The sequence below is a fragment of the Drosophila nasuta genome, chromosome X (genome assembly GCF_023558535.2).
Source record: "Drosophila nasuta strain 15112-1781.00 chromosome X, ASM2355853v1, whole genome shotgun sequence".
Lineage (NCBI taxonomy): Eukaryota > Metazoa > Arthropoda > Insecta > Diptera > Drosophilidae > Drosophila > Drosophila nasuta.
In genome coordinates this window covers 776,413-794,859 of record NC_083459.1, presented here as the reverse complement: position 1 = coordinate 794,859, position 18,447 = coordinate 776,413, and the positions used below count along the sequence as shown (strand labels likewise).

Here is an 18,447-nt window from a genome sequence, read left to right as displayed (position 1 = left end):
TCAATCTATTCATCTTAGCAAAAGCATTGGCAGTGAAATGGAAAATAGTTCAAGCAATGATTAAAAAAAGTCAAATGGAAAAAAGTTCAAGTAATGATTCAAAAATGGACTAATTTCAAAAGAAAATATTGTCAATGGACTAAGGAATATAGGGTGGAAGTATATAGATTTGTAGCATACTTTGAGGCTGCGTCCATTTCAGTCATTATTTTTATACGCGATTCTCGTATCCGTAGTGAAGATGTTGGAATTTGGTCCAACGATCAGATCGCAGTAGTACAAGTGAAAAGACAAGAGTTGATTTCGTGGAAATAGTAGAAATAAATAATCTACTTAACGACTCAAAGCGAACTACTTCATTTCGCAATATTCTATGTATATGATGAAATTCGACACAAGGATGCCATATCAATTTATGCTTAACTTAGAGTTACCAGATTATCATTTTGTTTCTTACGTTAATTCGTTAATTTCAAACAGAAAAAAAAAAAAAAATAGAATAGCAAGCATAGTTATAAAGCTAGATTTTTTGGTACATACAATCTTAACTACCTTCTTTATGGTTACTGAAAATTTGGTTACGCTTAGATAAATATTTTAGGAATAATCAAGTATGGGTCTTAGTTGCTTTGTCTGACAATCTGGTATATTTTGTGCTCTATAATATGTTGGGAATGTAGTATTATATTTATAAACGAAATAATTCTTTCGGTACATTTTAATATTCTTGCGATACGTAAATTTAGTATATTTTAAGAATACATTTTCCTTAAGTAGCGTGGATCTCAGAATCACGATCACTTTTCCCTTTCTGTTTTGTTTAGTTTATAAATAAGTCTAGTAAAAAATTGTATTAACAATATTCTGTTGTATGAGTTATTTGAGGAATGATTTTGTCTGGCATAAAACGCCTATTAAGTGATTTTTATATTTTTTAGTTGCCAAGTGTCTAGATCGAGTGACTAGAATCGATAACTAATCTTTGCACATTTCTGTCTCCTTTCATTGCAGGTACGTTAATCGAGTTGATGTGACGACGACATATTTTATTTAACAACAAATGCAAGTAGAAATTTATTGTTTGGAAAATCTTTATTATATTTTGATCGCTGATCGTTCGAAAAGAGTCGATTGGAATGAAAGTTTTTGTTTAAAAGGTCTTCACTTATTTATCGATCACTGGAATGTAATTTAATTGAATAGCTTGCATTAGATTAAATTATTATTATTCTTGCTTATATTTATCGATCAGTGATTAATGCTAAAATATTATTGCAGTTCAATATATTTACAAAAAGCTAACTTATGAAATATGAAATTTCGAATTAGCAAAGTGTCATTTGCTTTCTGGATAATAAATCTATGAGTCAACCCCTAGTTGGTAGCTGACAATGCACCCCTGAGCGCATAACTACCAAAGGGATTCGAATAAAACCATATATTGAAAATTCCAAAAAATGGTTTTTAACAAAAATGTTTACGCAGTCCTTCTGTTCTTGTTGCTGTTGTTGTTGAATATAAATATAAAATGAAATTAATGCGAACAGGTTGAGTTTGGGGAGTTGCCGCACACACACACACACACATACACAGAGAGGGAGAGAGTTACTTCGGCTTCTGCTTCTGGTCTCCGCACATTAACGCCCGTAACGTAATTAAACAAAAATAATGGTCTCAATAATCACACAAAAACCGTAAAGTGCAGCACACAGACAACCAAACGAAACGAAACGACCAACAGACAGACAGACAGACGGACAGACAGACAGAGAGACCAAAAGGCCAAACAACAACCCCCAACTCTTTCTATTTCGAGTCACATCTCAGAGTCATAGCTCAGCTGAGAATCTCTAGCAGCTTCGCTTCAGTTCCAGTTCCAGTTCCACTTTTCACCTCCCCTTCCCTTTCCCATTCCATTTCATGGCTATACGCCCGTAACCCAAGCAAAACAGAAGCACCAATTGCCTAGGCGTCTAACCCTTTGGTTTTTTTTTTCTTTCGATTCCGTTTTCGTTTTCGGAGGAGTCACTAATTATTTGCATACCCTGTAACTATTTAACAGGAATTGACAGAGGAAGGGTTGAATGAAGTCAAAGTGGAAGCTGGCAGCATTGAATTTGAAGATAGAAAACATAAGAGTTACTTTTTAGCAATAGCATATTATTCCTTTAAATGGCATTTACTTCGATTTCGATGAGGATTTCTTTTTCGGGATAAAAGATATGTTGCATAAATTCATCAAATATTAAACTTAATACGTACTGAAAATTCACTTAGCATATTTAAATTTGTTGTAATGTTTCAAGTTCGAGTTGTTTAGGTGAGCAAAGCATCAAGTTTTCGTTTTTAAAATTGATTATTCATTTCTATTTGATTTCACTTGAGTGAAAGAGAATTTCAACTTATTCAACAAATTAAATGCATTTTTATATTTTAAAATAAATAATTTATTTAGTTGTTATCTAATATTAAACTAAGAATTTGTTTTTAATAACAGCATATAAATAATGTATTTGTTCTTCATTTTAATCAAAATAAATATGAGCATCAACTGCATTAAGATTTTTGCTAATTAATTATTCATTTTAATTTTATTTTACATAAATTAGAGGTTAGCGTCAGCCTAAAAGTTTCTTCTTAACAACAGCTTATTAAAAATAAAATTAAAATTATATTATTTTACTCAATTAAAGAATCTGTATCAAAAATATAACTTATATTATTACAACAGCTAAACAAATCATATTACGTATTTTATTTTCAAGTAAATCATTTCTTTTTATTTTCCTACTGTTAAATATGAGCGTTAGATAAATAAATGATTGATTTTTGCATTCCATTGTTAGTTTAAATGTTTTGTAATTTTTAAAAGTAAATGTTTATTCTATAAAATAGAGTAACTCGTAGTTCATTAAGTTCCAAACATGGAGTTGTAAGTGTTTTTGTTGCTTTTTCACAGCTGAAGAAGAAGTTCGCCTACTTCCGTAACCACCTTTCCTCCCCAATCCCCCCCCTCTGGGCGCACACATGTATGCAGATTTATGAGTCGACTTCTTCTGAATCAAAAATCAATTAATGACAATAATTTTAAAATTAAAAGCATTCGGCGTTTTGCCTCCAACATGTGTGAAATTTAATGACTTTGAAGATATTTATGGAAATACTGCTCTTCCCCCCTTCCCCTTCTCCCCTCGCTCTACCCATTTTACCCTTTATTTTCAGCATTATCCTGCTCTTGTTGTTGTTGTTGTTGCGTCATTTCGTTTGCAATTATCGAGTATATTGCCCCACACTCTGCTCTCTGCCTCTGTCCCCCTCGAATGTGGCCATTTGCTTCGAGCTGGTACTCAACTTGTCACTGTGTGTGTGTGTATGTGTGTGTGTGTGTGTGTCCTCCTGGGGTGCTCGAGGATGCCTTTTTGTTGTAATTAGATGAGCAGCAACAGCAACAACAACAGCAGCAACAGCGGCGGCAGCGAAAGGGTTTAATTACATTTTGAATAGAAAATTTATGAAACAAGTTTTTCGGTTTCTGTTCTGTTCAGCTTACAGTTTGGTTCGAGAGTTCGGTTCTGTTCTATTTTCAGTTCAGTTCAGTTTAGTTCGGTTCGGTTAGAGTTTGTTACGCTATGCCCCATTGTGGCCATGTGTGTTCTATCGCCCAACTGTCTACCTCCCTCCATATACATATCTCTCTCTCTCTCTGCCTCTTGTGATGCTCATCCTGCTCCTCTTCTCTGCCCCCTTTTATTGTTGCGTCTGTTTTTTGGCCATAATGGCTGGGACACGACGTACATTGACGTTATGTGAATCAGACCACACATAAAATATGTGAACGGGACACAATGGCATTCAACTGAATAATTGACAAGCAAACCAAACTGTTTTTGCCTATCACGCGTGAGAGAGATAGATAGAGATAAAACGAGAGAGATAGAGTTCAGTTATATGTAAGTAGCAGATGCCTTAGCTAACAACTTGAATGAATATTGTATTATCAACAATTTATATAGTATAGTAGTGTTTAGTATATATTTTAGTATATTTTGTATATTAGTTAGTATATTTTAAATATAAATGTATTTAAAACATAATCACTAATATACTAATGTATACAAAATATACTAAAAGTAAAACAGTATACATTTTAATATTTAAAATATACTAAATAATATTCGAATGTGTACAAAATATACGACTACTACTACTACCGATACTACTAATATAGTATGTTAGTTAAACACTAATATACATATTTGAAATATACTGATGTGTGAAAAATATACTAAAATGTATTCACATAGTATATTAGTTAGTATGTTTTGAATGTATCAGTATATTGGCTAGTATAAATTAAAAATATTTATTTATTTACCTATATTCTATATATAGTCAATCGCTTATACAACATGCTACCAGCTTATCCTCTATGAGTATTAAACTATATTTATTGATGTACCAACGTGACCATTAGTATTAAACAAATTTGATTTACACATTAGATTATTCATGTTGTTATCGATTAACTATGACATTAATATGAATTGCGTATGTTACCTCATTATCTTACAATCTGTCGCGTCGAAGATTTCATTATTAGCACTCTAAACAACTCTCAAACATTATCTTTGAAAATTTATTATTGTATACTAAATGCATTTTTCTGTCTGTCTCTTATCTGATATGTTGTAGATGTTTCCATATTACATGCATCACAATTATCATAACAACCTTTATAGTTGAGTGCATTATTAGGAAATATTAGATGATGATGCATGGTCACACTTTTTATATTGTTTCTTTCACTTCTGGCAATGGTTAGTCGCGCGTTAAATCGCAAAGAAATAATAATTAAAGTAGTGGAATAATAATTTCAAAGGGTATCTTTAAAAAATAAAATGATCTAGGTATTTTATCATTCATTCGTGTATGTTCTCGAACTAAATATGAATCCTTTGATTCATGCATTGAATTCCTGTCGCTTTTAGCTACAACTACGAATCTATTCGAATTTACCTTCAATGTAACTGCTTTAGAGAAACACACCCACACACTTCCACTTCCTATTGCATACAAACACAAACACCCACACACACACACAGACACACACACAGACACACATGCAGCGTTTTGCTGGCACTTTCAGGCAGCGCCTAAAAGTAGGCAACGCGCAATTTTGACAGACAGCCAAGCGGCAGCAGCTGTCGCAAATTGTCGATTTTGAATTTATGGCCCTTAGGCAAGCGCAAGCGACTGAAGAGAGAGGGGGAGGGAGAGAGAGAGAGCTCGCTGGCAAAAATTGTTAATTGATTTATGTTTATATTTGTGCAACATGTTGGTGCCACACGTTCGAGCCGCAACGCGACGCGATGCAACTCAGCGAAAACTCAACTCAATATTGGGCCAAGGCAAAGCGCTCGCGGTGTCATTTCGTTGGCATTCGGTGTTCGTGTTCGTGTTCATGTTCATGTTCATGTTGTGGGTTCTGCAAACTCACCAAACAGATAACAAAAACAAAAACACGCCACCGCACGGCGCAACGTTAATTGAACAACATTCGGCAGACACACACGGGCCCAAAAGGAGACTGAGAATCGCAGCTCTGTTTCTCTGTGTCTCTGTCTCTGTCTCTGTCTCTGGCTCAACTCAATTTCAATTTCAACGTTAGCGGCATATTTGCGTGTAATTATATCAAAAATTAATACACACACACACACACATCAGCGGCATAAACACAAACTTTTGTCTTGCCACGCCCGCAGGCGACAATTTGCAATGCGTTTTGCGGCTCTCGTTGCGAGGGTTGCCGCACTGCAATACCAGGGCTAACATTTTACCACGAGCGAGGGGAAAAGATGCGTCGTCGTCGATCGCCCGACGGCGCTTTCAATACACAATATTTGTGTTTGTTTTTCCGCATAAAAATATGAAACATATTTTCCACACACACACACACACACAAACAACAAAGGACGAGAATCAACACGCGCCACAACAATTGACGATTCAATTTCGCCGCAATTTCGTCAATTTACAAAATCAACAAAATTGATGGCTCGAAAGTTGTTAAACAAACAACAAATTGGTTTGTGGCTTTGTGCGAAACACACACAAATTGTTTAAGCATTTGTTGTTGGCAACATCATTTGGTTCTGTCAATTGCTAAAAATAATGTTTTCTAATGAATTTGCTTTACAATATTTTAATTTCAATAGTGCTGAATATAATTGTTAATCAATTCTTGTTCAAATAATTGAAATATCATTAATAGACATAATGGATTTATATAGGAACTATATATATATAATGAAGGAACTATACAAATCAATTATGTCTATTAATGATATTACAAATATACTAACATATAATCAGTAAGTATATTTTTTTTGTATATTAATTTGTTTGTTTTTATTGACGAATGGTAACGGGAGTTTATCTTCTATATTTCAGTATTTGTTTGGTTTACATAGTCTGGTGTATTCTCAGAATAATACCGCACTGTTTTGATTTTATTAAAATGGACAGCTTTTTAGTTTTCTTCAGAATTTTCGGTATATTTATTTGGTACATTTTCAGAAACATCACATTTTGCTTTCATTAAAAATTGACAGTTCTTTTTGGTACAGTTAAGTGTTTTTGGTATATTTATTTGGTATATTTTTGTATAATAATGCATGGTTTTGTTTTTATTGAAAATTCGCAGCGGGTGACTTTCTTCTGTATTTCTTTTTTTGTTTGTTTATTGGTTCCGTATATTGTCAAAATAATACCGCACTGTCTTAATTTTATTTATCTTATTATCGTAACTATTACTTGAAATCAATGCATTTCATTCGAATTCTTTCTTAATGTTAAATAAATATTTCTAGTTTGCGTTTCAAAGTCTTTTTTATTTTATTTACTCTCCGTTTTGTGCATTTCCTTGGCATAATTGTCTGCAAAAATGTGTGAAATTGAGTGAGCTGTAATTGGTTTCTGAGCTGCGACTTACAAGCTCATAACACGTGTAAGGATTTGTCAGCTGTGAGCTGTGAGAGGTGTGTGTGTGTATGTGTGTGTGTGTGTTTTGTTTCATCTATCAAATAGAATCAATGCACAGAAGCAGCATCTCTCTTGGCCGTAGTCAAAGTCAATTTAACTGGCAATTAATGCATGTTCGCTGTGAACCTCAACCTGATTCTGATTCTGAGTCTGAGCCTGAGCCTGAGTCCGTGTCCAACGTACGCCCCCAAGCAAAGAGCAAAGGCCAGAGTGGAGATGGAAGTGGATGTGGAAGTGGACTGTTGACTGTGGCACATTCGATCCGTGGCCGAAAGTGGCAATCAGCAAGAACAACACCAATAAAGCCGCAACAACAGCAACAACAACAACAATGGCAACACACGTGAGATGAGACTGCCACGCCCTGACGCCCTGTCGCCATGTCGACACCTATTACCATTCATTGACTTTGGTCATGTCCCTGGGGTGTCATCTATGCAGGTCGCTTTGCTCTCGTTGTTGTTGCTGTTGTTGCTGCTGCTGCTGCTGCTGTGTTGTCTGTTGGTTGTTGGCCCACACTTTTGATTGCATTCTCACCGAATCCAACGACCGTTTGCTAATGTCCTTCGATAAAGCCGGCAAAATCAACACCAGCCTGCCTGTCCACACGGCCTTGTGAAATCTGCCTAACGGGGTATGTTTGTCTGTGTGTGTGTCTTTTCCCCCACTGTGTCTGTGTGTGTGTGTGTGTTATGGGATATGGATATGGCAATGGCAATGGCCACGTTGTGTGCGCCTCCGTTTTCATTTGGTGTTTGATTGGATTTTCAATTATTCATTATTATTGGTTGCAATTTACCTTACCTGCTGTTGCTGTTCGTTCGCCTGCTCTTTTGGCTGCCCTTCGCAGCACTCTGGGATATTCAAAAGTGGCAACGCATTGATTGCGTGCCATCACCAACATCATCAGCATCAGCGACAGCATCAGCGACAGCATCAGATTCAGCCTCCGTCAGATTGTCAGATTTGCATCCAGTCTCCAGTCTCATCAAATTCCAATTGCATCATTAAACGGAATTTTTAATCACTCACTTTTTATCCGTTCAATTTGCATTTGCCTCTCCGAAAATTGATGGCGAAATAATCATCACATTCAAATGTGTTTCGCCTAGTACGAGACATAGATCGATTTCAAAACGCGCTGTTGTTTTGTTTGTTTTTTATCAAAAGCGCGCAGGTCAAAGCCGCTTTGCCGCTTGCCAAATTGCCTTCATCAAAATTGTTGGCATTTTGTTTTGTCATAAATTTCGACGAATCAAATTGAACCTGTTTTTTTTTTTGTGTGTGTGTTGTGTGTTTGTGTGCATAGTTCGCATAGTTTATAGCGAATTGCGGATAATTGGTTGGAGCGATAATCTGAGAAAATCAGAGACCAAATTGGAATTGCTAGAACTTAAGTGCTTTATTATTCAATTTAACTTTTTCTAATATGTTTTTTGTCGTCTACGCCCTTAAAGCACTCAAATTATATATTTGCCATTAACAATTTGTCGTTGCCGTTTGCCTGTCTGTCATCGGCATCGTCATCGTCGTTGTCATCGTCATCGTCATCGGTATCGCTCAGGGAACGACGACTAAAACGAGAGATCGAGCTATAAAGATAAATGCGAAACAAGCGAGCGGAGCCACCGACAAAGTGATTCTGTTTCTGTTTCTGTTTGTTTGTTCTCGCTGCTGCTCAGATTTAGATTTTGTTGTTTTTGGCGGATTTTTATTGGCATTCGACTTGGAGCGGCGAGAGACCAATTTGATTTTACGACCATTTCAGTTCATATGATATCATTTTGCATCGGATTTTGTATTCGGTTGCTCAAATACCCGAAATACAGATGCAGATAACAGACACACTCAAATACTTTGCTAAGAATGTTTGCACTAAATCAGTGCTCGACTACAACATACCCAGTAAAGGGCTGGTAAAAATATTTCATAATTTTGTACACGAATAGCACACATTGTAAACACTTTTTGTTTATTCATCGATTTATTAAAATGTTTTAAGAGAAGAGGTTCCACATATTTGAAGCTATTATCAGCTCACATTGAAGGCCAAACCATTCTGGTATATTTTATATATAAATAGTATATTTTTAGTGGCACTCAATCAAAATTCCAAAATAATAAGAATAAAAGATTAAAGAATAAAAATATTTCAATATTTTTGTGGTATTTTAATTTGTTGTTAGTACAACACCTGGTATATTTTGCTCTATGGTATATTTTGAATGGTATCAATATACCACAAACATAGTCTTTTGTATATTTCAGTATTTTTGAGGCAAATGTAATTTGGTCTATATTTTAGGAATCTAGTATAATTTGCTTTCTATAGTAAAATTGTGAATGGTACTATAACAATATACCATTAGCATAGCCTTTGTATAATTCAGTATGTTAATTTGGTATATTGGCGAAATAATACTGCACTTTTAGGGAGCACACTCGACTGTAGCTTTTTTACTTGTTTGGTTAAGGAACTAAAAGACTTTTGCTTAATCATACCTTTTTTGCAATGATGTTCAAATTACAGGGTATGCTAGCAGTTGACTGGCGGCTACTTGTCTTTTGTGCTCAGCGAGCGCGACAATAAATTAAGTCAAGTGTAGCGTTTAATTGATTTTACTGGTCTCAAACCACAACAACAAACCGAAAAAAAAGAGAACAGAAACGATTCTAATCATAGATTAAATATCGTTAAAACAACACACAAAGGGGGAGAGGGGAAAGGGAGCTGGTAAGCAAGACGAAGCTCAAAGAACAACAGTGTGATTACAACAGAAGCAACAAACACCAAAGGGCCGCTTGACCAATAAAGTCAACAATCCAAATCAAACAGCCCCCCTCCTGAGAGAGTTCTCAAATTGAGCCTGGGCAAGAGCTCCCTTCTGGAATTGGGCAAACAAATTTGTAGCACAATGAGTTGTAGTTGTTGTTGTTGTTGCTGCTGCTGCTGCTGCTGCTGTTGTTTACCAATATGTAATCCTTAGAAACAACAAGACACGAAACAACAACTACGCCACGCACCCCTCCGAGCGTTGCTCGCTTTGAATTTCAATTGCCAACTTATTGTCAGACACAGTCCAAAAAAGGGGGAATTGACTTGGACTTGGACTAACTTTAAGCTTGTTTAAATACTGTTTTCTATATTATTCTTTGTTTTTTTGAACAACTAACTAAAGATCGGCATAATACATGTAGTATATTTAGTACAGTAGTCCATTCTGTATTATAATATATATAGTATAAAATAATTTAAATATGTCTCGAATCGCTTTGCATTTCATTTGTCAACTTATTTGTGTAAATACTACTTTCTATATTTTTCCTTTTTTAGTTCTCAGTTGAACTTTCAAACAACTTACAAAAAGTCGTATAATATATATTACTATATATATTTGGTATAGTAGTGTATTCAGTATTCTATATACTACATTTAGTTTAGTATAACATTCTGTATAGTAATATATACTAAAATTAGTATAGTAGTATAATCTGTATACCATATACTATATGTAGTATAATATAATATAAATAAATGTTGGAACGCTTTAAATTTTAATTGCCAACTTAATTTTTATGGACTAACTCTGAGCTTCTATAAATACTATTTTACATATTTTTCTTTTATTCTTTTTTTGTAAGGCGTTATTTGGATTTATGAATAACTGTCTAAAAAATACTATAGACTATATTTAGTATAGTATTATTTTGTATACTGAATGTATTATAAAATAATATAATAATAATATAATTTTCTTTCGTAGGGTTTTTGAACAACTAACAAAAAAACTTGTATAGTTTATACCGTATATTTAGTATAGTAGTATATTCGGTATACTAAATATAGTATAAAATAATATAAATTAATGTGGGAACGCTTTTAATTTAAATTGCCAACTTAATTGACTTTGACTAGCTTTAAACTTGTATAAATTCAATTTTCTATATAATTTTATTGCACTCTTGTGTTAGATGGGTTTTTGAAGAACTAACAAAAAAATCGGTATACTATATGCATATAGTATAAAATAAAATAAATAAAAGTCGCGGCGAAACGGCGAAAAATGCCGTGTCGCTAACGAATCAAATAAATTTGTTGGTCAATTAAAAAACTGCAAAACGCGCACAATTTCCACATGTGTGGCAACAACTGAAACTGCAACAACAACAACAAGAACAACAACAACGGCTCTCAGCGGCTGCAGCTGCCCCTGGTCAACGTCCTCCTTCTCCCCACCCTTTAACGTGTCCCTGCACTTTAGCCGCTGATGCTGCTGATTTTTGCTCTAATGGCTGCCAACGCCAAATGAAAAGCGAAGCACACGGCACAAAAAAAAAGAACAGAATGGTAAAAAATATATATGTAAAAAAAATTGCGTTACAAACCAATTTTTTTCGTCTGGTTTTTTTTTAGAACATTTTCACGATTCTCACACGTTGTGACTTTTTTGTGACTAGCTTTTTGGCCAATTTTTTATGAGTTTTATGTACTATTTTTTCAAGCTGAACTTTGGCCGTAAACTAACTTTGTAGAATTTGATAGAGCCAGAGGGGCAACAGTTCCATAGATAGAGACAGCGAATAAGCGTGAGAGAGAGAGATGGAGAAAGAAAGCGCTTGGGTAGGGAGTTAGTTATTAGTCGGGTCTGCAACAAGGGTGAGTGAGCACGCAGAGGAGGAGGGGAAAAAAAAAACGCTAGCTCAACTCTTAAACCGAACCGAATTCAGTTGAAGCTACAAATGAAATGCTGCTCCCTAGAGCTAACCATATTAAATATTTGCGGCAACTCTGAAGAATAGCCCAGCTCGATAATTTATCAAGGTTTTTTTCGAACTAATATATAAGGAATGGCTTTCATTATGAAGAAGAGCAAAAACATTTGCAGAGTAAACTCCATTCATTGTGAAAGCTAACATCACAATTGAAATCGACAGTAATTTAAACTAATTTCAGCAAAAAAAATGTAAAGAGCTAGACAAAAATGAAATTTAAGTCTATTTATTTGGTTTCCATCAGAGAAAATTTTCAGAAGATAGAAATAAATTTTTTTTATTATTTTTGTATTTTTTGGTATATTTTGAATGTAATGGTATATTGATATACCAACAAAAAGTCATCGGTATATTGCAAGAATATTACTGATGTTTCTTGATCACATTCGACTGCAGCTTTTTTACTATTTTTACAAATTAGTCCTTTAATGAATAGCTAGTTTTGTACTCTATGGTATATTTTAAATGGTATAGTATATTGTTTTACCCAAAAGAGCCATCTCTATAGTTTAGTATTTTTTCACTATATTAATTAAGTATATTGTAAGAATAATATGGCACAATTTTTTGAATGTAGCACTCTTAACTTTCTTACAAATTAGCTATTCTTTAAAATAATAATTTTGAGGCTTAGATAGTTAAGTTAATTCGCTTTAAAGACCCAACCTAAAGTAATATACTTTTGCGTCAATCCAATACATGGATAAATCAACGTTTGTTTTTCCATCGATTTATTAATACTAGCAAAAATGTGTTTCGGTGTTTGAAATTGTTTTTTTAAAAGATCTTCTCCTTAATTCATCGATTTCTTTATAAACATGTGAATATTTTAAGAGTTCTTCGTTTAATAACAATTTCAATTGTTATTGCCATTTTGTTAATCTATCTATTCTTGCTCATTTTCTTGTCGCTATTTTTGTAGGATATTTAATAGTTTTCTTATACTTACGGCGCTATTTTCAATATTTTTCTCATTAGTTAATCAAGAGTCCCGGTTGCAAGCAATATTTGTAAAAAAAAAATTCTGTATGCGTATCACAAGAACTTTATAAACTATTTATTATTCTTAAAATAAAGTTCTAATTTAAATTAACAAAAATACTTAAAATAAAACAAAGTTATGCAAAGGTTCGACCGAACAGATCAAAACATTTGGAAGTGGAGCACAATGAGTAACTATTAGTTAGGCATCCCCATCGGTGTTCTCCCATGCAAAATTGACACCACTTTTGCCGCCCCTTGGGGGAAAGAGTGTGGAAGAGTGAAAACTATATAAAAATTGAGAGCAATTTACGGTTGGCATTGTTCATTTTTGGGGGCAGCTCCCGGAAGTGACTGACCACCAGACTGAACACTGAATGCTGTTTGCTCTATGCTGAATGTTCCTCGAGTCTCCCAATTATCCCCTTTCACGCTTCTCCCTATTTTTGCAGTTTCCCAATTTTCCGCAGCCAACAACGACTGCCAATTTCATGGTACGCTTTGCACTTCTTGTTTCCTTTCTGTCTGCACCTTTTACTCTCCATCTGCGTTTCGCTCTCTATTTGCTTCTCTTTCAGGGTTTTTTTTTTTGGTATTTGCTGCCCCTGTCTGGCTGTGGTAGCTCCCTCTCAGCCCGAGCTGATTGAAAAAGCTTTCTGCCTTGGCTACTGCGCCTGCTCGTGGCGTCTATCGATGGCCAATAGCCGAAATCGAATAACCAATAACCAATAACCAATAGGTGACCTTTAATTAATTGGGCGTTCCCCATTTCTTGTCTTGTAGGGGTAGCTGACGAGCTGGCACATGAAGACGGATATAAAGCTGGATATAGAAATCAAATTGAAACGCACATCTTTAACTGCAGCTACAACTGAACTCAACTGAACTCAACTGAACTGAACTGAGCTGAACTGTTGGTTATATACTGCAAACTACATTGGGACTATACATCATGTATGCCTTTGAGGCTAAACTCTTTGCGGAGATCGAGAAAACGCAAGCGCGATGGGACGCTCGGGAAAAAGAATTACGTGAAAAGGAGCAGAAGGCAGCCGCCAAGTTGAATCTAGATGCTAAACCGAAGCCACCTTCGGAAAGCGAACTCCACGAAATGGAGTTAGAGAAAATTTGTAAAAATTTTCAAAAGCTGCTACCTAAACTGGTGCCTGATCATTGCGATTGTAGTCCAGAGTTTCAAGAGATGTTAAAGAAGGACGGGTACATGTGCTGTGTACCAGCAGCAAAGGCAGCGGGCCTCTACGTTGGCGTCCCCGATCCCCCCAAACCCGACTCGGAGAGTCCCGAAGTTTCTCGTAAGTACATTTCTAGAATATCTCTCGGTAATCAATCACGTTTTTTTTTTCAATCTGCTAGCTCCACATACGCTGGATGACTTACTCCACGAAAGCATGTATAAATATCATTTGCCGGAGCCTCCAAGGAAGCGTAAGAGCAATGAGTCGATTACCGAAGAGGAGGCAACTACGATCAAGTCAACTGGTGCTGTGCCCAAAACAACAATCAATCGAAGTGAGTTACCTGTCAAGCGGATCAACAAACAGAACGGCTGTTCATCGCAGCCTTTGAAAAGTAAGAGACATCGAGAGAAAGAAACTAAAAAGCTTTCAAATATTATATACTCAAAAAAATACAACAATATATAATATAATTTTAAAATGAAAACAAATATTTAATTTACTCCCTCCCAATTGCAGAGAAAGTGAAGAAAGAACATCTGGAGGAGCCGGAGCCGGAAATTGATCTCGACTGTGAATTTGGCATGGAGAACATTCAAAAGTTTCGCTCAAATACCGTGCGTGAGGATCCATTGCCCTCAGGCATTTGCTTGACCAATCAAATAATGTTCACAAACCAATTTCACGTTGCGAAGCCGCTGCCGATGGGCAAGTCAAATAGGGCAATCGAAACTAGTTAAAGTTGCCAAATTCCTAATCTTCATCTTTTACAGTTGCCAATGCATTGGACATTAAGAAAAGCGAAGCGATGACTACGCTCAAGATTGATGACAATATTGATCCCCAAGACGAGCAGTCACCCGGCTATTCGCAGTGTGAGACACGTCCCGGCACTCCCTTTGAGTTGCAGCCAGTTGAAAGCGATCCCGAAGACGAACAGTCACCCGGCTATCTGCAGTGTGAGACACGTCCCGGCACTCCCTTTGAGTTGCAGCCAGTTGAAGGCGATCCCCAAGACGAACAGTCACCGGGCTATTCGCAGTGGGAGACACGTCCCGGCACTCCCTTTGAGTTGCAGCCAGTTGAAAGCGATCCCGAAGACGAACAGTCACCGGGCTATTCGCAGTGGGAGACACGTCCCGGCACTCCCTTTGTGTTCCAGCCAGTTGAAGACGAAGGCAAGGAGGCGCTGCCGATAGGTAAGTCAAAAAAAAAAGCAAAACTAGTCAAAGTTGCCTAATTCCTAATCTTCATCTATAGCAGTTGCCTATGCATTGGGCCTTAAGAAAAGCGGATCGGTGCCTACGCTTAAGATCGATGACGATCGTGATCCCCAATTCCAGCAGTCACCGCGCTATCCGCAGTGCAAGGCACCTCCCTGCACTCCCTGCACTCCCGCTAAGTGGCAGCCAAAGGAAGGCCAAGGCGAGAAGGCGCTGCCGATAGGTAAGTCAAAAAAAAACAATCAAAACTAGTCAAAGTTGCCTAATTCCTAATATTCATCTATAGCAGTTGCCTATGCATTGGGCCTTAAGAAAAGCGGATCGGTGCCTACGCTTAAGATCGATGACGATCGTGATCCCCAATTCCAGCAGTCACCGCGCTATCCGCAGTGCAAGGCACCTCCCTGCACTCCCTGCACTCCCGCTAAGTGGCAGCCAAAGGAAGGCCAAGGCAAGGAGGCGCTGCCGATAGGTAAGTCAAAAAACAATCAAAACTAGTTAAAGTTGCCTAATTCCTAATCTTCATCTATAGCAGTTGCCTATGCATTGGGCCTTAAGAAAAGCGGATCGGTGCCTACGCTTAAGATCGATGACGATCGTGATCCCCAAGTCGAGCAGTCACCGCGCTATCCGCAGTGCAAGGCACCTCCCTGCACTCCCTGCACTCCCGCTAAGTTGCAGCCAGAGGAAGGCCAAGGCGGTTGGCTGTCTCCGCCTGTCGTCGTCGACGATGGGAGGCTCGATTTGCTGTCGTCGAGCATCCCAGAGCATAATACCATTATCGAGAAGATGCTCGATAAAAACCCAGTCGGTCGCTTTTATTGGGATTAACGAAATTTGATAGTATAATGGTTACATCGTCAAAGTAACTTTGACTAGTTTAATGGATTTTGATTTTTGTTTTCTCGCTGCCATTGCAACATCCATATATTTTTGATTTCAATATTTTCTTTTTATTTTGGTTTTTGTCATTTTGAACGCACTTGGTAAGTGTTCAATCAATAGTCCACTAAATTCACAAACTAAACTTTTCCAATATGCAGACACATCAATATCTCATCTTATTTTGATCAACTATTTTCCCAATGACAATTCGCTGAATCATTTGTCGCCTGTTCGCCTGAAAAGAACATTCAGTTTAATTTGTTCGATGACTTCCCAGTTGTTGGATCTTCAAGTGAGTGTAATTTCAATTTGTGTTTTATTATTTATAAATTGTCTTATTTTATTAAGCTATGAAATTATATAGTCTTGTTAATTCGATTACAATTTACGAATTTTAAAATTGTAGAAGTTATTTAAGAAAAAGTTTATGCAAAATGAAAAAAATGATTTATTATGTACTGTATGGTATATTTTTAATGTAGTATATCGATATACCAAATATCGGTTTTGGTATATTTAAGCATTTTTGTGGTATATTCGGTATAGTTTAGAATAATACCGCACTGTTTTCCTTTTTTCTCAAAATGGGTATCGGGTATATTTCTTACTTGTTTTGATTTTTATGATTTTTAGTTGATTTTTGAATTCTCAGTTCATGTTAATTCATACTTGATTACATACATTGATTACAACAAAAAAAATAATTTAATTAGCTTAGTCTGAAAATATTGTTGTATTATAAATTATATATTATTTTGTACTGTATTTTGTTGAGCATTTGAAGTATGCATGAATAAAAGTTTAGAGACGGCATTTTGCAAATAAGTCAGTCAAGGACATTAAGTGATTCGATAAATCTGCAGTTCCTATAATTCATTTAATAATATATACACTCTTTTTCTTTCAGACTATCGTTAGATAAGGGATCGATGAAAATTCCCCATACATTTTAATACAAACAACATTTGCAGCACTTCTATATATTTTGATAGTATAATGGTTACATCGTCAAAGTTATTTTGACTAGTTTAAGGGATTTTGATTGTTTTTTCGCTGCCATTATTAAAGCATTTGGTTGGTAAGTGTTCAATCAATAGTTCACTAATCAATCTATAGTCTACTAAATTCGTAAACTAAACTTTGCCAATATGCAGACACATCAATATCTCATCATATTTTGATTAAATATTTTCCCAATGACAATTCGCTGAATCATTTGTCGCCTGTTCGCCTGAAAAGAACATTCAGTTTAATTTGTTCGATGACTTCCCAGTTGTTGGATCTTCAAGTGAGTGTAATTTAAATTTGTGTTTTACATTTATAAATAGTTTTATCTTATTAAGTTACTCGCAATGAAATTATATAATCTTTTGAATTCGATTACAATTTACCATTTGTTCCGTTCAGATAAAAATTGTACATGGTATTTAAGAAATAAGTTTATATGAAAAGAATTATTTATTATTATTTATTTATTCAAAATGGATATCGGGTCTTTCTCAGTCGAGTGTGCTTTCTTAATTGTTTTGTTATTTATGGTATATTTCCAATGGAATAGTATATTGATATTTATTGAAGTCTCTTATAATTTTTGAATTCTCAGTTCATTTTAACTTATACTTATAGTGATTGACGTATTTTAGATATTCATTGATTACAAAAAAATAATTTAATAAGCTTAGTCTGAAAATATTGTTGCATTATAAATGCTATATTATTATTTTGTACTGTATTTTGTTGAGCATTTAATGTATGCATGAATAAAACATAGTTAAATTGAAAATATGTTAGTCAAGGTCATTAAGTGATTCTATAAATCTACAAATTTCTATACCTTCATTTAATAACCCCTTACACTCTTTTTCTTTCAGACTATCGTTAGATAAGGGATAGACGGAAATTCCCCATACATTTGAAGGCAATCAAAATTTGCAGCATTTCTTTATATTTTCTATTAAAAATCATTCTATTAATTAAGTCATATACAAACATTACCTCTTATGTAACTCTCTGAAAAATGCAGAAAAAAACCTCATTATAACCTTGTATGTTAATAAAATTAAAATTTTAAGTTGCTGAATATGAGAATTTATTTGATTTCCATGTTTCACAATGTTTTACAGTTTAATCAATGCTCCTATTTTAAGTGGCTCCTTATAATCGATTATGGAACCCCATTTTTAACGATATTTATATTTCTCAAGTGTTGATAGTACGTCATTATTAAGTGTTGTGTAGACTATAAATATTATCGTATAATAATTGAAGCAACTATAAATTAATAGTTTTTCAATTAGAATATCATCTAGAAATGACAAATTGAGTACGCTTTATAATCGATTTCTAGT

General features: G+C 35.3%; 1 protein-coding gene across 1 annotated transcript in view; it reads left to right on the top strand.

The window, feature by feature from the left end:
• Positions 1 to 18,124, top strand: part of LOC132795731 (uncharacterized) — a 68,187-nt gene extending 50,063 nt beyond the window's left edge. The window contains exons 5-15 of the mRNA XM_060806603.1: positions 13,579 to 14,108; positions 14,170 to 14,385; positions 14,511 to 14,699; positions 14,765 to 15,190; positions 15,252 to 15,437; positions 15,501 to 15,686; positions 15,747 to 16,200; positions 16,258 to 16,391; positions 17,007 to 17,177; positions 17,254 to 17,387; positions 17,971 to 18,124. Of these exons, the coding sequence (XP_060662586.1) occupies positions 13,748 to 14,108; positions 14,170 to 14,385; positions 14,511 to 14,699; positions 14,765 to 15,190; positions 15,252 to 15,437; positions 15,501 to 15,686; positions 15,747 to 16,045 (1,863 nt within the window). The 5' untranslated portion in view covers positions 13,579 to 13,747 and the 3' untranslated portion in view covers positions 16,046 to 16,200; positions 16,258 to 16,391; positions 17,007 to 17,177; positions 17,254 to 17,387; positions 17,971 to 18,124. The remainder of the gene's footprint in view (positions 1 to 13,578; positions 14,109 to 14,169; positions 14,386 to 14,510; positions 14,700 to 14,764; positions 15,191 to 15,251; positions 15,438 to 15,500; positions 15,687 to 15,746; positions 16,201 to 16,257; positions 16,392 to 17,006; positions 17,178 to 17,253; positions 17,388 to 17,970) is intronic.
• The last annotated feature ends 323 nt before the right edge of the window (positions 18,125 to 18,447 follow it).